Raw genomic sequence first — 22,341 nt, 5'->3', positions numbered from 1 at the left:
ACTAGGCACGCACTAGTGGTATCCCTCCCCAAACCGGGACGATCGACCACAGACCTCTCGGGTTACAGGCCCCTTTCCTTATTAATGACTGAGTATAAAATATTGAGCAGAGTTCTGGCAAGCCGCTTGCTCCCCTCCCTACATCATTTGATCCATCCCGACCAGTGTGGGTTTGTACCGGCACGTAGCACCTCACTCAATATTAGGAGGCTGTACCACGTTATAACTAGCCCCTCAAACTGGAGTAACGCAGGTTGTGTCGCCCTGGATTTGAGGCAGGCATTTGACACGCTCAGATGGGACTATATGTTCCAGACACTCAAGAGATTTGGAATCCCTCCGGAATATTTGAGGTGGGTCAAACTGCTATACTCTGGCTCCTCGGCGAGAGCCCGCACTCGGAGACACCTTTCCCATGAATATCCGATCTGTAGGGGCACCCGACAGGGATGTCCCCTTTCCCCATTATTGTTCGTGCTAGCATTAGAATCCTTGTCCCTCAGGGTATGGATGACTGCGCCGCTGATGGGTATACAATTGGGGCAGGCTACGCATATAATATCTGCATATGCAGATGATTTCATTCTGTATGCCAAGGATTTAACTGCGGACCTCACACCTCTGTCAGGCACTTTAAACACTTTTGCATATATTTCAGGCCTCACTATCAAAGAGGGTAAGTCCTTCGCATTCTTTTTCTATTTGGGGGAAAGATACTGAGTCCATCCAATTTGGCCCTCCTTCTCTAAGGGTTGCAACACACACGTTTAAATACTTTGGTATACAAGTGTACAGAACGGTCTCGGACCTAATAGAAGGCAATCTGGGTAAAACCATCAGATCACTCAGAACACAGGTTCTGTTCTGGTCCTCCTTTCCGCTCTCTGTGATGGGACGAGTGGCGATCTCAAAGATGTTGGTTCTGCCTTGTCTGTTGTATTTCTTCACTAACCTGCCAGTGAAGAGCCCGACTACACTCCTCAACTCGCTGAACACAATGCTCTCTGACCTCATCTGGGGTGCAGGCCGCCGGAGGGTGGGATTGGCTAAAGTACATCCAGGTACTGACAAGGGAGGGCTGGGTGCTCCTGATTTCCGTGCCTACTGCTATGCCAGTCGATTACAGGGGCTGTCGTACTGGTTAGCGCGGCGTAACCTACACGAGATACACTATACCCCCGCAGATGTAGATTGGGGAGGACTCCACACACTACTGCCAGCGGCTCATATACCGGTCGGTGCCCTGCCGCTCCTAACCACAGCAAAGGGCAGCGCAGCGCAGCGCTGGAGTACTGGAAAAAGGCAGTCTGTTACACGCGGAGTTGCCCCCCATACTCTGATAATATTCCACTCCAAGGCATCTCTACTCCCACAGGCTTACTCACTCAGCGGCATCTCCAGGCTTGGACGGAGGGAGGGGTGGCCACGGTGGGTGCGCTGTTTGATGATGGTACCCTCTTGGATCATGGCAATTTCGTAAGATGTCATGGGGTCACTGATACACGCATGCTGCACTTATACAATTTGTGAAGAAAAATTGGGTCCCACATAGACCGGCACCTGCCCGACGTGAATTGGTCTGCATGATCCACCTTATGGAAGAGAGACGCCACCTTATTAAATGGCTAGATAAAGGGTTGATAGCACACACTAGGGTACCCTTGACAGATTTACGTAATAAATGGTCCGCAGACCTTAGTACCGAATTAACTGACAGAGAGTGGGACAAGATCTTAGACTACCCCAATAAAATGGACTGAATTGCGCTGAGGATTGGACTGCTTTATTGTAACCATGTACTGTTAATCCTTATGCTCTCTTGTGGTATATCACTCTGCAACCACACATACTGCCTCTGAAATGGAGTTGTATTGGCACTAAATTGCTGATGGTTATATGTGATGCTGTACTGTGCTCTCTCTGACACTGTATACACTTTTGCACTCCAGCATGCCTGTGTTCCCGTAATTGCATGTTTTTATTCCTGTACCTCTATCACACCACTTTAAGATGGCTGACACTGGTTCAGACAATCTTACTGTTCCAACAAGGCCGCCCGTTTTTCACGCAGGTAGCTATTGGGCTAGAATGTCCATGTGACATGTGCTGGGCTTACTTCCTGGTTCGGACTCAACCTCTCCCCATCGTGTAATTTTACGCGACATCGTGGACCCCATTGAGGATCCACTTTGCCGGCTATCTTGGTAAGTTTTAGCGTGACTTTCCGCTTTTCCACCCTATTAGCGGTGAACTTGATAATTCATTTTTTTCGCCTTCTTTGTCCTTAGGACTGTATTCATTCCATTTGTTCAAGTCCGCCTGCTCGCAACTGGTAAGCGAGACAATTCTCTTATTCACGTTTCCCCTCACTCACGCACGGATACTGGTTTATATCATGAATTATGCTTCCCCTTGTAGAACCATTGGTCAGTTACCCGACGCTCAAGTATCCTCTACTTTTGCCAGCCATTAGATTGCAACTGGTAAGTGAGTTAATATCCTCACCTCCTCTTATGCCCCCCTTTAAGCACGGTTTACATTAGGTTTTTCTCCCAACTACAGAACCCTGTGTCTGTTGTTCGTCTCTCAAGTACTGCCGCCGCGTACCTTGTTGACAGCCACACAGGTACCTCCCTTCACTAATTAGTATTGTCCGGCTATCCGACACCCCCTGGCACTAATCCTCCGTCACTGTTTTAGACTCACGTCACTTCACTAGCCTAGATTCTATGGGGCTCTTCCAGGATCAGTATTGTTCGGCTTTTCGACACCCTCCCCTGTCACTATCTTCGATTCACGGCATTTTCCGGCACCAATTCACCCACCTAGGAACTATTGGCCCCTCTGCACCTTCACTGTTCATCCTTGTTTAATTAGTTTTCATGAAAACGACCCATTGTGTATTTGGTATTTACATAGATCATATTACAATGTGCCTCCCTGTTTCCTCATGTCAAGGCTATCCTCTCAATCACCTTTATTATCAAGGGGTCTCGTATGTGGTTTGCTAAAAAATATTGTGGTTGTGTAAATGACATGTTTTAACCTATTTGTGTACTTTCTAAAAAGACATGTTTTAACCTTTTCCATATGTCTTCCCCCCCCCTTCCTCTTTCTTGATCATGCTACCTTACATGATTCCCACAGTGTGGGCTGTTCTGTAATTATTGTATCATTTGATATTTTCTAAGGCAATAACAGTTTGTCCTGAAGATGAACTCTGTATAATGTTAGAGTTTGAAACGTCGTCGACCCTTGCACACTATATGCTTAGTTCACTGTGAATGACTAGAAGCAATAGTTTGTATTACATATTGTCTGTTATGATTTATGATATACAGACCATTCTCACCTGCCTTTACTTTCTTGTTTGTTCCTTCCTTGAGGGTGTTAGTTTGACATCGGCTGGTGTCCTGCTTGTATTACACCTCATTTCATGTGATCATCATTTTATCAAAAATTCAATAATGTCCGGCTGGACAATGAATATAGTTTCTATTTAGTCTATATTTATTTTTTGTTTGAATACTCTTTGTCTAGGAACCTCTGTCCTTTATTAAATACGTAACTACCCAAGGTCTCTAGCTTATTGCTCCTTTGGGTCCCCTTGTATTGTATAAACTAGATAAAGGGTTGACAGCACACACTAGGGTACCCTTGACAGATTTGCGTAATAAATGGTCCGCAGACCTTGGTACCGAATTAACTGACAGAGAGTGGGACAAGATCTTCGACTACCACAATAAAATCCAGCGTAACACCAAGTTTAAGTTCATTCAATACATGGTCATACACAGGGCGTATCTTACCCCACATAGGCTGCAATGCATACACCCGACCACGCAACACCACTGTCCCAGCTTCAGGTTGGAAGATGCAGGCTTGTTCCACATGCCCTAGGTATGCCCAAAGCTGTCATCGTACTGGCTGGAGGTGGTCACCATTAATCAGAACCGTGACTAGGATCTCTTTCCCAGATACCCCCGCGGTCCGCCTGTTGGGGCTGACCTGTCGTCCCAAAGTGCAGAAGGTACAGTTTCGCTTTATTGACTTAGCTTTGCTAATGGCCAAACATGCCCTAACAATGAGGTGGAAGTCCATTGCACTGCCAACACTCTGTAACTGGCATGGGGAGGTGGTGAGATGGGGCAGCGGCGATCCGGCGAGAAGAAGCCAGGGGTCTACGCAAGAAGTTAATCTCCCTTGAATGGGATACCATTTTAGAAGCGTTTAAAGCTCTTGCGCGCCTCCAGTCCCACCAGCGCAGATGCGATAGACACTCGACTTCCCTACCCCGCACTGGCCAGTACAGTACATGAGCAATAAGTCCTGCTGATATACCACTATGCAGCTAGCAATGATAACTATGTAACTTGGTGCATTGCCGGTTATGGAGGGGATGGTTAATGGAAACATTAACTGTACAGTACAACATGGGACAGGGCCAGTCAAAGTTGGGTGGGGGGGAGGGATAGCTTTTAGTAATCACATTACATAAACCTGTTTGTTAGATGTTGTTGGTACATCAGTGCAGATCGTAAGGTACCAATTGAGGTTTCCCCTAGACACCATAGGCAGCCGAACACGGCTGAATAACGAACTGCTATGCCCTCACTGTTGGCGTAACTGCCTAATGATTTTTTTTAATATACTGTGTATATGCATGCACATTATCTAATGGTTAAATGGTTTAATGGTAATGGTTGCTGATTGTAATCAGAGGTGACTTCTGACCCTGCTCGCAGGCAGGTCGCTCCCCACACTGCTGCATGGCTCTGCCTGCATTGTTTTTGCCCAGACTTGTTTTTACTCCCCTGTGCCTGTACTTGCTTTCTTGCCCAGACTTGTTTTTAATTCCCCTTTGCCTGTACTTGCTTTCTTGCCCAGACTTGTTTTTATTCCCCTGTGCCTTTACTTGCTTTCTTGCCCAGACTTGTTCTTATTCCCCTGTTCCTGTACTTGTTTTCTTGCCTAAACTTGTTTTTCCTTCCTGTGCCCAGTTCTCCCGCAGCCCCCACCTGTTTTTCCCGCCGCTGCGGCCCTGCCCCCCTGCAATCCCATTAGCCGCCCCCCACCCGCCTCCCAACTGCTCCTCCCTCCCACATCCCCTCATATGGAGGCCGCGCAGCGGCTGCGCCGCTGCCTCGCTGAAGGCGCACCTAAGGCAAGCCCGTCTGCGCCTGGACCGCGCCCAGTGTTGGGACCCGTGGACACCGTGAACGCCACGACGCCGGACGCTGCTACGATGCTAGAACCCTCCACGCATTCAACACCGGGCGATCACACACCTGCTTCCTGACCGCCCTTAAGCGCACCCACGGAGCTTTCACCTAACGGACCTGCAGCTTCACAAGCATCCGCCCCACCATGCTGCATAAAAATAAGCGGGGTGGGCACCTGCTATACATGGACCGAATGGGGAATCCCTACTTCGGGATTCTTCCTGCGGTGATCGCAGCCCAGCACTGCAAAGCCTACTCGCTCCTCCTTTGGGAAAACAAAAAGGAAAAGGAGCACAGCGCTCCCCCTGTGCTAGATGAAATCATAAGGCATCCAAGGTCATCAGCACACAGCGCTCACAGAGCGTAGAAATGCAGAAAGAAGTATTTTTAAGGTCCAAGAGATCAAGACACAAAGACAAGCAAAAAGGTCCCAAAAGAAAGTCCTTAGAAGTGAAGGGCCCAAGCAGCAGCACGCCCTGGCAGGAACAGCACACCAAGACTGAACATCTACATGGGGTCACAGCCCCTATGTTTATACTACATTTTCCCTTTGTGTAAAAGTGCATGGCATGGGAGAACCAGATGCAACTGGTTCAGGGGAGCTGTGAAGCACTTGCTCAGCTCCTCTCTCCTTTGTCAGGTGGGGGCTCAGTGCTCAGACGCACCACAGGCGGCGGGACCAGCATTGTGGAGGGAAGGCACAGTTCTATTCAGGTCCCAAGTGCAACTCCTCCCTCCCATCTACATGCAGATCTCCCTATTCACCACTGGGCAGACTCATCCTGGCTCCTGGAGCCACCCACACCATCCAGCACCTGTCAGTCACAAGCCAGACATGCAATTCACATCAGGCAGGCAGACACACAGTACACAGAAATGTCAACTTGTAAAAGTGGCATCTCTCCACCAGTCACCATAAATCTGCGCACACCATTGCGCAGCATTTATTCTCACAAGTTCACACATACTAAACTCGCCCTGCCCTCCTCTCATATCAGGAATTACTATGGACACACATATCCCCCATGCATTCCTATGGGAGGGCAGGCCCATCTCGCCACACATATACAGAGAGCGCACGCACTTTACACTTTACACTTCGGCCGGGAGGACCAGCACAACCGACGGGAACGGGCCTTTTTGGGGACCTGGTGGCTGGCATGCCCTGGTAGATGTGTGGTGGTTGCCGCACCCCCGGGGATCGGGAATACACATCCCTCTCCTATCCGCACGGGACTCACCGCACGGGACTCACTGCCGGATTGATCACTTCCTGCTACATGGCCAGGTCCTGCTACGGGTTCCCTCCTGTGTCATTCTGGAGGCAGGCGTTGGGACCATTGCCCAGTGTTGCTGGGGCTGTACATCAGCCATGACCTGCTCCCTCGCCACTGGCACATGAAGGCTTTCGCCTACGGGCAACATAAGGGGAAGGCCCAATTGTGTAACCATGCATGGTCCGTGCTAAAGTGCTCAGAGGCCTAAAATCACCAACACCAGGGTACAGAAAAAGGCTAGGAGAACGCAAAAAGTTTCGGGGTGAACCTGCCAAAAGGGCGAAGTCCAACAATCACGATAACATTTAGAAGTGCTCATTAATATCGCCAGAACTTACAAGGACTGGCTGGCCTAACAACCGGCCAGGAGGAATGTCATAAATACGCATATGTGGGATTTATATTGTGTGGTTTTATTGTATATCTTTTGATATAAATTTATACTCGTTTTTATGAAACTTGTGTGGAGTCCATTTGTGGTGTCATCATTAGGTTGCTGTGAGCGTGGTGGCAAATAATTTGCACATTTACCTTGAAGATAAGCCTGGCTGTTCGTGCCAAGCTACCAAGGGGGTGAGCGGGGGCTATCTGAGAAGGACAACCCTGACGTGGAAACATGGGTCCCAATTTGGCCTAAGGTACCTACCTCAGCCAACTAGGGATCCCGAGTCTAACATCCTTCCTCTGGTGGGAAGAGTTAAAACGATAATGGGACAACAGACGATGGATAAAAAAATACTGGTTGAAAGCCATCCTAAAAAAGTATATTCTTTTCATAATTGTATTAAAATCAAAAGTTCCCGGCTAATGCCAGACATAAATAAGGCAAACATGATTGTTCCTAGCACGACCATTATTTCTGGCCATAAAAAACTCCTAATTTAAGTACATTTGGTTATTTATTTTGCTACTCCTCTGTTACTGTTACATTTTTAACATCAGCCTTTTAAATATACATCTGCATTGTAATGTTGAATTTCGTGTGATTTCAACAATGGATCGCAGTTTTACATTACTGAAATAAAACAATGTGCCACTGATGAAACCTAAATGTCCTCGAAAATGGGAAGTTACATACACTGAATTGCGCTTAGAATGTTTATTGTTGTGGTTTCACTAACGCTATTGTCGTTTATCTTTTTGACACATTGTTTTCTTTTTAATATTTCAGTTTAGTGCCTATTACGGAAGCAAGTGTGATTATTGCTGTTTCCTCGCCACATAGAAGAGAGTCGTTAGAAGCCGTACAGTACTGCATTGACACCTTGAAGGCCACAGTTCCAATCTGGAAAAAGGTGAGATAACGTTTGTGTAAATTACCTGACTTGGCCGGGAGGACCAGCACAACCGACGGGAACGGGCCTTTTTGGGGACCTGGTGGCTGGCATGCCCTGGTAGATATGTGGTGGTTGCCGCACCCCTGGGGATCGAGAATACACATCCCTCTCCTGTCCGCACGGGACTCACTGCCGGATTGATCACTTCCTGCTACATGGCCAGGTCCTGCTATGGGTTCCCTCCTGTGCCATTCTGAAGGCAGGCGTTGGGTCCATTGCCCAGTGTTGCTGGGGCTGTACATCGGCCATGACCTGCTCCCTCGCCGCTGGCACATGAAGGCTTTCGCCTACCGGCAACATAAGGGGAAGGCCTAATTGTGTAACCATGCACGGTCCTACTTCTCCTATAATGTGTGCTCCGTACCCCCTCACAGGATGCTATGGGCTGCTGGTAAGGCGACACTTGGGGGCTCCAGGGGCAGCTGTCAACCGCAGGGCCCGTGAGGCCCGAGATGTGCTGGAGCAGGAAATACACACTGCTACAACCCAATACACTGCCTCCCTCCCCCACACCTCCCTCTTTCGGCAGCTGTAACGTACTAAAATCTGTTTGAATTCCTACTTCACGTCGACTCCCGCGTGTAAGGCGCTGGTTAAACTGCAGTGGCGATTTTATGATCATGGTGAGAAGGCGGATCGGCTTCTGGGAGTCCAGCTGAGCCAGAGCGAGCCGCAGCTCGTCATTTCAGCAATCCGTGATCCTGCAGGGGCCCCCATCGTCCATCTTTGTGATCTTTCCTCCGGGTTCTCTTCCTTCTACGTCTCCCTCCGCTGAGCAGGGAGCCACATTGGAGCAGATGGAGGCCTTCTTGGCCCGCTTACAATTGCCTGTATTGTCTGCGGAGGACCGAGAGCAGTGCGTAGTGGGCACCAGGCATTTTCCCGGTTGGCCAGAGGGGTGGGGGCCAGTTTTGCGGCAGCTGTGCCACTTTTCGTACAGGGGGCGGGTTTTATAGCAGTACTGCAATATCTGCCCCCTGTAAGAAAAGCGGTAGCGGTGCTTTGTGGCTACCATGCCCCCTTTCCCGCTCACAGGGCAGGTCGAGCAGCAGCCTGCCCGGGCTGGTTTGTGTTCCCAGTCTGGCCCTGATTTAGAAGTTTTGTCAGGGTCCGTTACCAAGGAGGAAGTTGCCGACCCCATTGCAGCCCTCACGGCGTGCAAATCACTGGGGGAGGATGGGTTCACAGGTGAATTATACAAGGCTGGGAATTACCTCCTGGTCCCCCATCTGACAAAGGCATTTCAAGAGGCTTAGGAGGCGAGGCGGGCTCCTTGGGGGCTCTCTCCAACAAGGCCATAATTACTTTTCTCATAGATGGTACGGACCCCCTGGACTGCGCCAGCTACCGCCTGATCCCACTGTTCAATGTTGACATGAAGATGCTGGCAACCCACTTGTGGAAAGCTATACCCCTCTTAATTCACTAGTCCCAGGTGTATTTCATTCCGGGCTGCATCTATGATCATCTCCACTTCCTTTGTCACCTGCTTTGGCAGACAAAAGGATGACCCAGCCAAATTCCTAGCGTTTTCACTGGATGCTGAGAAGACGTTCGACTTGTTGACTGGCGCTATTTTTTCCACATCATGTCCCTTATGGGCCTAGGGTCAGACTTCTTTCGGAAGGTGTGTCTCCGTTATGACACCCGGAGGCATGTGCTATCCTGTTGCAAGCTTTTGTCAGATCCCTTCCCGGTAGTACGTGAGATCCGCCAGGGCTGCCCCCTCTGCCCTTTACCGTTCTTCCTTACCCTGGAGCCATTGGTGGCTGCCACCCGAAGTTCGCTGGGAGTGACTGCCATCCCTACTGCTGTGGGTGATGTCAAGGCACTTAATTTGTCCTACATCCCTCCCTTTGGGGCAGGGTGCTGACCATTAAGATGACCGTTGCACCTCGTTTCAACTATCTGTGTGGGATGTTGCTGCGCATACCGCGGTCTCTCCTTACCACCATAGGCGCAGACATCCATGCTTAATTTGGAGCGGCCATAGGCCAAGGCTCATAGTGGCGCATCTCTGGGCAGGCCCAGAAGTCAGGGGGTCTACGATTGCCGCAAATGAGGTCTTATTACCTAGCGTTCCAGTTCCTCCAGGTAGCAGTGCACCTGGCCCCTCCTCGAGACACCCCTCTCTGGACGCGGATGTAGCATCATTTGTCCGGTGTCCAGTCCCCACCCCAGCCTCCATAGCTGTCCCCTCTCAGGGATTGGAGATACCTAATCCTGTTTTGACATTGACCGTGGTAGCCTGGAAGGATGCACACAGATTGATGGGTGTACGTGTGTTGTTGCACGTGAAAGCCCCGCTTGACATAATTCTACCTTGCATCAGGGTCTCACCATGTTGTTGTGAGTCTTGGGGTGTGAAGGTCCTGCGTTCGATGAACCACATGTATGTTGGCTCCCTACCCAAGACCTTCCCGGTTCTTTGTACAGTATTCGGCTTCGGGATCACTTGTGTTACCGACAGCTGCTCGGAGACCGACGCCGACGGTGCTTCCTGTCCTGCGTGTCCCTAAAGTATCGGGTCTCTACGGGGTCCTTACCAAGTCGCTGCACTTTGATCCCTCGAGCGCTGCAATGCTACTGTCGTGGCAGGCTGTGCTTTAGCCGGAGCTGGCTGGGCAGACATGACACTCCAAGAATCCCTCCTCAAATATGTGTACTTCTGTGTGTTGCATGGTTAGTACTAGTCGCTGTGGAAACTTAAGTGGGCTAAGCTGCTTCCTGATGATCGATGCTGGAGGTGTGCCTCTGACTGCTGTAATTTGTTACACATCCTCTGGGCATGTCTGTCTCTTGCGGCCTACTGGGCAAGTGTGTGGTCTCATCACTGGCATCACTGTCCATTCCTGGTTCCCTCCTCGTCCCACCTCGCTCTCCTTCACGACACCTTGCACCATCTGGACCTTACTTCCCATGAGCGGTGGGTTGCTGCTCCTCTCGCCATGCCGAAGCTTTCTACTCTTTAGCAATGGCGCCTACCTCCAACGAATGGTGCATGAAACTACACCGAACCGCCACTCCTGAACTTATGGCATATAAACTAAATGACAAGCTGGATGCCATTGAGGCGATCGCGGGCCCCTCCTTGCTGTGGATGGTATGGCTTTGTCGTGACCTGGCTTCTGGGCCTCCCACACCATGGAGTCCCCTCACTCCGGCTGTGCCCTGCTCTGCCCCTCTTTCCCCTGGACGCTGCCCTGAAGTGGGGGAAAAAAGTAGGGGAACTGTAGGTGGAGAATCAGAGGGCGGAATAACCCCTGGATTGGGTCAGTGGGCGGAGTCAAAGGTGTGGCAGAAAGAGCAAAATATCTCAGTTTTTAGTATTTGTTTCCTATTTAACGAACCAGTTACAGCTTATTAAGTTATTTAATTTAACCAATGGATACACATGTTTATTAAAGGTTTAATATGAGTTATTGACATTAAAATACATTCAAAAAGTGGGATACGGGGTGCGTGGCCAAGATGGCGGCGTGAGCAGACGTGTGGTCTCACTGCTCCCGCCGACGGCCGTTCTTTGTTATGTTATGTTATGTTAAAATGAATTTATATAGCGCACGGCTACTCCGACAGAGTGTCCCGGCGCTTTCCACAAACAGCTCAGTGTGTAGTAACATAACACGAAACAAAATACAGAAAAAAAGAAAAAGACCCACCAAAAGAGCAACTAGACATTAAAAAGCCACGTCTTCAGGCTCTTCCTAAATTGAAACAGATTAGGGATACTGCGTAACGCCAGTGGTAGGGAATTCCACAACTGGGGTGCCTTAAAGCCGAAGGAGCGGCCCCCAGTGCGGGCCTTCCGCACGCCAGGAACCACGGCAGTAAAAAGAGATTCGGAACGCAGTGAACGAGCAGGGCGGTAAAAGATCAGCCTGCGCCGTAAATACCCGGCCCCGGAGCCAAACAATGCCTTGTGCATCAACGTAAGGGATTTAAACATAATCCGCTTACGGATGGGCAGCCAATGGAGCTTCTGTAACAACCCCGAAGCTTGCGATCGCCTATGCAGGCCAAAAATCGCGCGGGCAGCAGAATTTTGCGCCACCTGTAAACGCTGGACCAGGTAATCAGGAAGGCCAAGAAAGAGGGCATTGGCATAGTCCAGCCTAGACCCAATAAGCGCCTGCACGGTAATCCGCCTGTGCTCCGCAGAAAGCAATGGAAGAAACTTGCGGAGCAAGTTCCAACCAGACCAAGTACATGGGCTCTCAATGACAACTTATTGTCAAGTTTAACCCCGAGATTTTTGGCAACCAAGGATGACTGTGCCGGAGGGCTCATTTCAGCCGGCCACCATTGCCGCCACTCAGGGTCAGTGACACATCCAAAGAATAGAACCTCCGATTTACTGGAGTTGGCCTTCAAGTTGTTATGCTGGAACCAATCGAATACCATGCCCAAACAGCCCCGAATACTCTCTCCATCAAATGGCTGATCTTTGCCACATGTAAAGAGGAGTTGCGTATCATCGGCGTAGGACACGATCTGGGCCCCGTAAGCCTCCACCGCTGCCGCCAAAGGGGACATAAAGATGTTAAACAACGATGGGCTCAACACAGAGCCCTGTGGAACCCCGATCCCCAAAGGCGGCATCTCGGCGGAGCTCCGCGAGACCCAGATCGTCTGGCGGCGGCCTTCCAGAAAAGATGTAAACCATTTGAACACCGTCCCCCTAATGCCGATGTCATGGAGCCTGGCGAGGAGCGCCGCATGAGGGACGGTGTCAAAGGCCGCCGACAGGTCCAACATGACTAGCATGGCCTTGCCACCAACATCCAAAGTCTCCCTGATAATCTCCGAGACCTCCAACAACGCCGTTTCCGTGCTAAAGTTAGGACGGAATCCGGATTGGGACGGATGGAGCAAATGGTTAGTTTCTAAAAAGCTCGACAAGACGCCATGAACATGTTTCTCGGTGATCTTGGCCAAAGCCGGGAGAAGTGAAATTGGCCTGTAATTGGCCAAGACCTCGGCATCAAGACCCGGCTTTTTCAAGAGGGGGATGACCATCGCCCTCTTCCAGGTGCAAGGCACCCTCCCCTCCCTCAGGGAGGCGTTGAGGATGGGATTAACCAGAGGATTCACCACCGCCGCCATCTCAGCCAAAAATTTGGCAGGGTAGGGGTCAAGTGGCGAACCTGATTTAAGACTGGCAAGCAGCACCCGCGACGCCTCGCTCGTGACAGCAGGAAAGTCTGTCAACACTGCGACAGGCGTGGGCGGTAGCTCACATCCCGCCCCGGTGCCGCAACCACTCTCCTCAACGTTCTCCGAGAAAGAGGCCTGAATCGCCTTGATCTTGTTGGTGAAAAAACTGGCAAGATCACATGCCCACGCCTCCGATGATACTGGCGTGGGTGAATGGGAACTGGGGGTCGTGAACTCCTTCACCACAGTGAAGATCTCCTTACAGGAGTTCGCCGCCGCCTCAATCCTCCTAGCAAGGTATTCTTTCTTGGCCCCAAGGATGTCCCGGTGATAGGCCTTGATAGCCGCCCTATAGGCAAGTTTGGCCGCCCCATTGTACTGAAGGCGCCAGGCCCGCTCAGCAACCTTGCACTGGCTGCGAGCCACCCTCAGCGCCTCTGTGAACCACGGCGCAGATTGACGTACTACCGTGGACCGAGGGACTACCTGTGGGGCAAGATCGTCCAGCCTTTCGATCAACCACGACTGCAAGGCCTCCGTGTCTCTTTCCAAAACACCCGAGAACTGGCAAGGGTGTTCCAGGAGCGCCTGCTCTAGCATATCAGATGTCACTCTATGCAGTGCTCTCGAGACTGGTCTAGGTAACACGGGAGCAATGATGTCCGGCCGCCCATTCTCCGATACAGAAAACTTGATCAGCCTGTGGTCCGTCCAGAGCACAGGCAAAGTTTCTACATCAGTAATCGGAACTGATGAAAAGACTTGATCGAGGGTATGCCCTCTCTCATGCGTAGGACCAGACACATATGGGGCGAGACCCAGTGGAGATGTTATGTCCAGCAATTTAATAGTATCCGGGTCGCCTGTCACATCAAGATGGAAGTTGAAGTCGCCAGCCACTACGCAATGCTGAGTGGTCAGCGCCAACTCGGAAATGGCTATCTGCAGATCCTCCAGGAAGGAGCCCATAGGGCCTGGCGCCCTATAGACCAGCAGCACCTTAAGTGCTTGGGCCGGGGACAGTCTGAGCGTGAAGGCAATGGATTCCGAACTCCCAATGGGATTTGGAGGGAGAACCGAACACGAGACATTCTTCCTCACCACCACCGCCACTCCGCCGCCCCTACCCTTCTCTCTGTCCTGCCGGAAGATGTTATAAGCTGGAGAAATAGCAGAAAAAATATCCGAATTTGACGCTTCTCCCAACCAAGTTTCGGTAAGGAGAAGACACAAGGGGTTTTCCCTCACAAGAAGATCAAATAAATGCAGGGCATGACAGCCCAACGACCTCGTATTCAGCAACAAGCAGAGGTGCTTAACCCGAGCCTCTGAAGGTCTATGCACGTTGACCGGTGTCCAAGTGGGCGACCAGCCACAGGCCGGGCAGCGCCGTTTGCCATTAAAGCGCCCAGGAAAGACCGAGCGACAAGAGCATGAATAGGTCTGCATGGCACGCAACATCGCCGAGGTGTAGGTGATCATCCTCCCTCCTCGACTAGCCGGGCCGCAGTCCACCGCCGCCCCGGCGCCTCCGGGACGCTGACGGGCGCAGACGGGCAGGACTCCGGCACGACTCAGGCTAAGCGAGGGCGTCCACCTGCGCGTACCGCTGCGCGTAGGGGAGCGACTTTAAATAGGCTCTCCAGTGAGCCCTTGGCGCGCGAGTACGCTCAAAGATGGCGGCCGCCGCCGAATACCAAGCCCCAAACAAAGATGGCACCCGAAATGGAAGCCCAAGCCCAAGACCCGGACCCGGACCCACCAAAGTGGTGGTGCCTTTGGAGGCACAGAGGTGCACTTTTTTACATGCAGTTAGGGGAGCGGGGCGTAAGCTGGAGACAGCAAGTTTAAAAACAGGGGTAAGTTGAACACAAAACGGTTCTGGCGTTCCCGGGCCTGCTGACTCGAGTCTGGGGACTGCCCGGACTGTGGGAATAGCAGATCGGGACAGAAGAGCCGGCCAGGAGATTTGCACCGCGAGGGACGGGCCGTTTTGGACTCGCGACCGGTGGCGAGCCCTTCCCCCACGGGGCCGAGACCAAGGCCCGGAGCTGCTCGTGGGTGAGGACACCGGGCGGTAGACTCCAGAAGCCCGGAGGTGGGCGGTCACCGGTCCTGTCGCGACAGCCGAGCGGGGTTTAGCGTGCGACCGCCGATGCACCCATCCCCCACAGGGCCGAAGACGAGGCACGGCGAAGCGGGCGCTGGGCGGGGGACCCCAGTGGACCGGAGAGGTCGGCAGACGGTCCTGATTGCCGCGGAAGGCCGGAGTTTTCAAAGGACGCTGCCGGGGAGGCGCACTGGTCTCTGGAGGGCGGCGGAGGAACGGAGGAGGAGGTCAGCGACGAGATGCCTGGTGAGGAGCGGAGCTGAGCGGCTGAGCAGTGGTGGCCTAATGGTGACCGGCTGAGGCGTCGCTGGCGCCTGAGGCTACATGGCGGAGCAGCGAACTGCGTGCCTGGCGGCTGAGTGTCTGGAGATGAGGTGTCTCTCAGGTGCGCAGGAGCTTCCCGTGTCGCGGGGAGGACGACGACGAGCTGGTGGAGGAGGCCGGGGGCTGTGACCCTGCCATCCTGGTGAGGGCCTCAATGCTATTTTGGAGGCGCCTGTGAGAAGCCACGCTGCTGCCCGGCCTATCGGGCGGATCCTGCTCTCTGCGCTCCGGCAGAGGGGTGAGGTTCTTTCAATTATAGGTTTGTCCGGCTTTTGGAGGTTGAATTTGGGACATTCTTAATGATTAACTTTTGGGTTGGGATACTGTACATGTAATCATGCCATGCCCTGCAGTGCCATCTAAATCAGATTAACCTTTGTGAACTATGTAATTATAATGTTTTGCCCATATCCTGCTAAAAACCCAAAGGCTACTCACCTGCTGACTCTCCAGATTTTCCATTTGTTTAGGAATGTAATTGATGCAACTCCCTTACATGCCTGGAGCAGGATAGAGGGTATATAAGGTGCAGAACCAAAGCACTAAGGCAGACTGCCTCATTCAGTTGCTAAGGCTTCTGTGTGACGTAGTCTCACTCATTTAAGGTTAATAAAAATGTACTTTTATATTCCAGCTTCTGTGTCAAGTTCTTCTTTGTGAGTTTAAAAGGACAAGTATCAGTGGAACCCCTGAGAAGTGGATTTTTGATTTCTACAAATGGCGCCCAATGTGGGGCCTCATCAGAGAAGTGGCTATCTGAGGGAGTCAGAAGACAGAAATCTACTGAGGAGGACAGGACAGGACTCTACTAAGGAGGTACTCTGTGCACGGAGGTTCTGGGGATTCTTTGTCTCTGCAGCCCAGTATATTTCTGATCTTCCTGATTTTGATCCTCCACATGATGTCACTCCTGACTGAGAACCTTTTTGGCGTGAGTATTTTAAAAAAAGACCGTTAGGTCATTTAGAACTTGGCAGTTAGAATTTGGACAACCATTTGTTTGGTATAGCTTTGGAATTTGTGTTGGCCAACTTTGGATTTGTATAGGTTTGTATATGCGAATTGCAATTTGTGTAGGCAGATAATGAGGAGACTTTTCTCTACTTTGTATAAAATTTGAACGGTGCACGTACGAAGAGTACTTTAAGCACTACTTGGGGTATAATATTGTATATTCTGCAATATTTTTGGCATGCCTGTTTCAAGCTCACATCAAAGAATGTGTTGCTTTATTTGGAAGGTACCATAGTGAGATGTGAATTAAATTAGCCGGCTCCCTTAGAGGAAATACCTAAATAGGTTTAGGTATAAAAACATATTTCTTCCTTGGTGATTTTGTATCCCCAGGGAATTAAAATATGGCCATAATACAAACAAGGATCCTTTGTTCTGTGCAATTTTATGAATGGAGATATGCAGGGCGATTTTAGGTGTTCTGCCAGCCAAAGCTAGTGAATTGAGTGTATTTTGGCTTCTTGGACATACAGCAGTCTGTTGGACTGTTTGTGCAGTCTTTCGGAAAACTATTGAGAAGCGTTTCTTGTAAATATGACTTACAACTAGTATTTACAAATGGTTTGGTTTAAGTACAGTCTGTGGACTGTCCTTTGTTTCCGTTCTGAGTGTTGATCTGTGGGTTAAATGTGTGTTTAAATGTTTATGTGATTTTCCCATTAGTGCAACTTCTGTACGTGAATAGCGATGGCGCTATTTATGAAATGTTGTTATTAAGTGCGCTGTATTGTGCGTCCTGAGTGTTTTCACCCCTTTCTGTATATGTCTGATAATGTGCTCAATATGTGTTTGTGGTCTTTCTTGTTGTCTTTAGTCTGTTATGCAAAATGTTAGTTAATTAATATTAATTAGAAATGAAATAAAATTCAGAAATGAACCATATTATATGCTACAATAGCTATATGTTGTTATTTCATTTATAGAGTAGCAATTGCGCACATGTAAAAAACGGTTCAATGCTTAAAAAAAAAAGTTAGAATTCACATTCACTAGAAATGAAAGGGAAATTGTGTGTTTTGTAGCTGTTTTAAATAAGACTGCCACCGTGCCCACGTTTTCAACACTAAGAAACAGCTGTTGCTGCCGCTAAGTAAGCAACATGAAGCAATTACGAATAGACAGGAATGTTTACTCAGTAAGGACTTTCCCAGTTAAACACGGGTGAACCTTTGCATTTCAGAATGCTGTTTTGAAAAAGGTTACAAAAATAAGGTTCATTATTTTGTATCACTGGAAGACATTTCAAGTGCGGTTTTCTTCTCTTTAAGCATTTTCTGTAAGCATTTTCTGTAAGCATATTCTCGGTTTTAATGTTAAAATAATTGTCCTTTTGAAAAAAAAAGTGGCGCAAACATTTGCCATGTTTTAAGTTAGGCTTCTGTGCTTAGGCTTGTGAATGAATGCGTCTAAAAATGATAGGCAAGGGATGCAGCTTGCTTTTCAAGTGGAATTATCAAAAATGATTGGTTTTATTGAAGAAGAAGGAATTATTATTAATTATGAAAAAAATATATATTTTTTTAAAAATAAGTGCTTCTAAAATCGTTTTTTAATATTCATGAAGCTTACTACTCATACTATGACCTTCTAGCATTAAAATTTAATTTAAGTTGTGTTGAACAGCAAAAACAAGAACATTTGCACATGCAATTTCACTTGGCACAGGCGTAAAAAACTCATTTTTCTAAGGATTTACATGAGATGTCCAATGTCCAATCTCTGCAATGTGTAAAGAACATTCTGAGGATGATTAATATGTAACACAATCATAGGATATTAATTTTTAAGTGCCCCAAATACCAAAGTCGAAAATGGGTAAAATAGACTATTTAAACAGTATTCTTGCCATTTAGAGTAGCTTTTAAGGTGCCTTAAGCTTCAGTAAATGCATACATTTAGGTATAATACAAGTTTCCAAGTTGTTCTTATTTGGGGTTGCTTTTAATGACTCAGTGAGCCAATGTGCCCGGTGCAGAGGTTTGAGTTTGATATCAGGGTTGAAGGTTCTAACGCTAGCTAGACCTACTGAGACGTTCATCCATTTAAGGTTGATGAAATGAGTACCATTGCATAGGGTGGTAACAAGCATTTGTTCTAAATCTGGTATGTTGTGTTGTTGAGTTCTGCGAATTATTCACAGTAGATGTTTTTGAGTCTGGGAATAGGAGTGGATTATGGCCCCTAAAGGGAGTAATGTATATGGTATGTGGTATGTTGTTTTGGATAGGGTTGGTTATTGCAGGTTAGAAAGAGTTGGAAAGGCTTTTTGTCTTTGACAGCCTCAGGGTGAGGAAAAAGGGTTGAGGAGCGCAGAGCGCGAGGCAGATTTTGACCTTGAGGTCAGTGAGGTGGGAGTTAGGAGTGAGTGTAAACAGATGGAGAAATAATTGCTTGGAAAAGCAGGGCCTCAAAGGGGGTGATACATTCATATTTCTGCTTTTGAGAAATAGTGTCCATGTAGTTGCCTTTATTTAAGATGGGTAGTTACAGTTGATATTTTGTGTGTTATGTGAAGTATCAGCAGTATGTTGAAACAATGAGTTTTTTGTATGACTCCTTTGAGGAAAAAAAAATGTGTTAGTGTGTTTTTCATGTTTTTTGCACTTTGTCCTTCTATGAGTTGTTCCTGCTGGTCCTGTGTGTCAGAAGCAACACAGCAAGTTGTATTTGACAACCGATCACCACTAACTGGTTACCAGCTGTCAAAAGGAGGGAAAGTAAAAGAAAGTGTAATTTTGGTGTAATTTTGATTTTAAGCCTGACAAATTAAGCAGGCCCGAATATTGGGTTTTGGGCTGCAGGTTCACAGTGCATGAAGTGCGTGCGTCACCGCTCATTTACATGTGCTATTGTAATTTGTCTATGCTTTTTGTGCTTGGCATACAGCACGTATATCTGATGGCTTGATATGTGCGTTTTTTATTTTATGCATGTTTTTGTTTTATGTTGCTGCTTTTGATACTATTACAAGTTCACCTGAGTTGTGAAGGGTTCTACATGACGATGTATATCGCTGCACAACAGTTGGGTGAATTTGCTCTGACACTAAATTTCACAGATATGATATTTTCATGCTGTGAACAAGACAGACAACACTTCACCAGTGTATGTCAAATTTGGCCATAATAGTATTGAAGTAAAATAAAAGAGATATACAGGATCAAAGTGTGTCACCTGCAGTTAGTCATGTTACTGCCCCCTTCCCTTAAGGAACAGGCAGCCCTAGATTTATGTTTTCTTGATTGGACCTAAGGATGAAATTATAGATTTGTGACTCTTGTATAAGGTGACCTAATTTCTATATTGCATTAGTTAATCATGTTCTGCTTCCTAAATAGTGTATGGCTTTGTTCCTCAAAGGGAACCAAGCTTCATTTTTTCCCTGAAAAAGGAACTGGAACATTAGCTGAGATTACCGTATATGGTGTAGGGGCCAGTGGTAGAGTTAAAATTTGTGTACTATTTTGACTTTTGTGCATCACCCATACTCTTGGTATTATGTCACAAACTTGACTATCACCCGAGTAATTTCTTGTTCTTCCTATAGATTTTTATTTTGCAGCTTCTCCCCTTGATCAATGTCACATTGTGTCTAGTTATTGGGGATTTTAGCTGTGTCCTAGTGCCATTTCCCTTTTTCCATATTCCTTTCACTAGTAGGCCCATTTATTATTATTATTGGTGTATTGTTCAGGTTCATACTTCCAGACTGCAGTGATGTACCAGGGACCCCCATATTATGTATAATTCCCTTTTGTATGACCAGACTGGTTTTCAAGAATTTTCTTTAGGCCTACTTCGATGTTTTCCAGTCTGAGTGTCAGGGTAGTGATAGACTGGTTAACTGACTCAATACTATAGTAAGACAAGTTTTCCACCTCAATAGGAGACACCTTATGTTTTTTTATGACAGATTCAATGCCTATTCTAATTTGGTTTTTAGTTTCTTTTTTCTGCTGCTTTAATTTTTGGTGGATCAGATGTGTTCTAATCATGGAAATACTAGGACTCTCTAGTTCTTGTCTTTTGTTTCCACATTTTTGATCATTAGCCTGTGTATTGCATAGTGCACCTGATGCACAATTATTAAAGGGAGGTATCTACATGTCTCTGATAATCTGTATCATCTGATTTCTCTTTTGAGGTGTTCTAGATAAGGAATTTAGGAACACCTATATGTAATCATTTAGAGAAAAAATAATGTGTTTACCCCATTAGACGATGCCACTATGTGCGAGGACATCCATTCAGATAGAATTCCCATGTAGCTATCTACCCTTAGATGGTAGAGGATATGCTCTCACATGGAAACCCAATTGAAGAGGCTAGAGGCACTGTTTTGCCTACTGCCTTTGTCTTTGTATTTCAGTGTCAGTGTATTTTAGATCACAATAGTCCCATGGCGTATGGCCATTCCTTTGAAGATTGGAGGCCACTTGCTTGCAGTCCCCTTGTTAAAACACTGAACTGTTTTTGTACTGAATTGAAAGAAACTAACAACTGTTACATTTCCTACGTCACTAGGTTGTGCGGGATCGAGTCATGACCTGCAGAACGCTGATAAGCCTAATTCCCATCAGTGACAGCTGCAGATGAATGGCAGACGTCTTGGCCCTACAGAAAGTAGCAAGGCTGGACAGCGATCGCCAGCGTACCATCAGTGGTATCTTCAAAGTATTGTGCTTGCTTCATCAGAAGGCGTTGAACATCAGAAAAGAAGGTTTTGCCACAGAACCAGAGTTTCAGTGCAAAAGAGCGAAAGAATTGAGGCTTGAGTCTTCTACCTGTCATGTGCTGGTAAACGCTGACAGTGTGTGGTCCCTTGAGCCCCTTGGCCTGAGTTTTTGGCTACCACCTCTTTTTCTTTGCTCCAACGGAAGGGCAGTGCACCGGAGGATCTACGGCACTACATTATGGTGTCCATGAAAGAGCAGCTTGAGCGTCCTCTGACACTGAATAATGAGTGTTGGAGCCTGAAAGTGCTGCTGAGCGTGAAAGTCTGTTGCTCTTTTCAAATTAATAGTACTTGGGTCTGCACGAGATGATCTGTGCCCATGATCAATGAAGAGCACACTATCTGTAGTGCTTGCCGCAGAGGAGAGATATTGGTGCACTGCCTTGAGACATTGAGACTTTCGAGTGAGCTGCGAGTGTTTGCCAGGAGGGCACTCCAACTAAACAGTACTATTTTCATGAAGAGGCCTGAATCGAGAGGCCCAATGCGGAAGAAGACAATGGAAGCAGATTTGATGGACGATAGAAGCCTGCCAGAGAGGCTTTGAACGGACTTTGGACACAGTTGCACAAGCAATTCCAGTGCAATTGTATAAAGTAAATGTTAATTAAGTTCTCATTTGACTGACTTGCCATGGAAGAGGAAGTGGCTCCGCCTCTAGCATCTAAAAATGGTCCACCAGAAGTGAGTCTTTGTGCTACTATGTGTGTTCGGAGACCTGTCCCGAGAGAAGTAGAGAATAATAAGATGATGTTACAGCAACACCTTGATGACCTAATGAATATCAATATAGACCTAGATTTAGATTAACATGAGTCTTAGGCTATTGCCTACGTAATGGCAAAAGGAGGGTCTGAGGTTCTGTAATTCTCGAGTCTGACTCCATTTTGTTCTGTGCCACCATTTTGTGTTGCCCTCACGTAGGCCTGTGAAGGTAACCTGGTGACTAAAGTGGCCTGGCCTTCTTAGTTCATGTATACATTAACTAAGGTTTCTTTTTTACTCTGAAATGAACTGTAAGAAACTGACCTCGCAAAGCCAATTTCCCTGATCGATCTTTGTCTGAGATTGCCAATCAATGTTCAGGACATCGTTAACTTTTAGTTTCCTTGCACATGCCTTATCTTGTTCATCATCTGTTACTGTTTCTTTTTATGTTTCTTCA

General features: G+C 48.0%; 1 protein-coding gene across 2 annotated transcripts in view; it reads left to right on the top strand.

The window, feature by feature from the left end:
* Nucleotides 1-22,341, top strand: part of LOC144818030 (molybdopterin synthase catalytic subunit-like) — a 126,830-nt gene that overhangs the window by 61,476 nt on the left and 43,013 nt on the right. For both annotated transcript variants that reach the window (XM_078675063.1, XM_078675062.1), the window contains exon 4: nucleotides 7,671-7,794. In XM_078675063.1, the coding sequence (XP_078531189.1) occupies nucleotides 7,671-7,794 (124 nt within the window). The remainder of the gene's footprint in view (nucleotides 1-7,670; nucleotides 7,795-22,341) is intronic.

This window comes from Lissotriton helveticus, chromosome 2_1 (assembly GCF_964261635.1).
Source record: "Lissotriton helveticus chromosome 2_1, aLisHel1.1, whole genome shotgun sequence".
NCBI lineage: Eukaryota > Metazoa > Chordata > Amphibia > Caudata > Salamandridae > Lissotriton > Lissotriton helveticus.
Note: the sequence above shows the minus strand (reverse complement) of the source record. Positions and strands in the feature narration are given on the sequence as shown.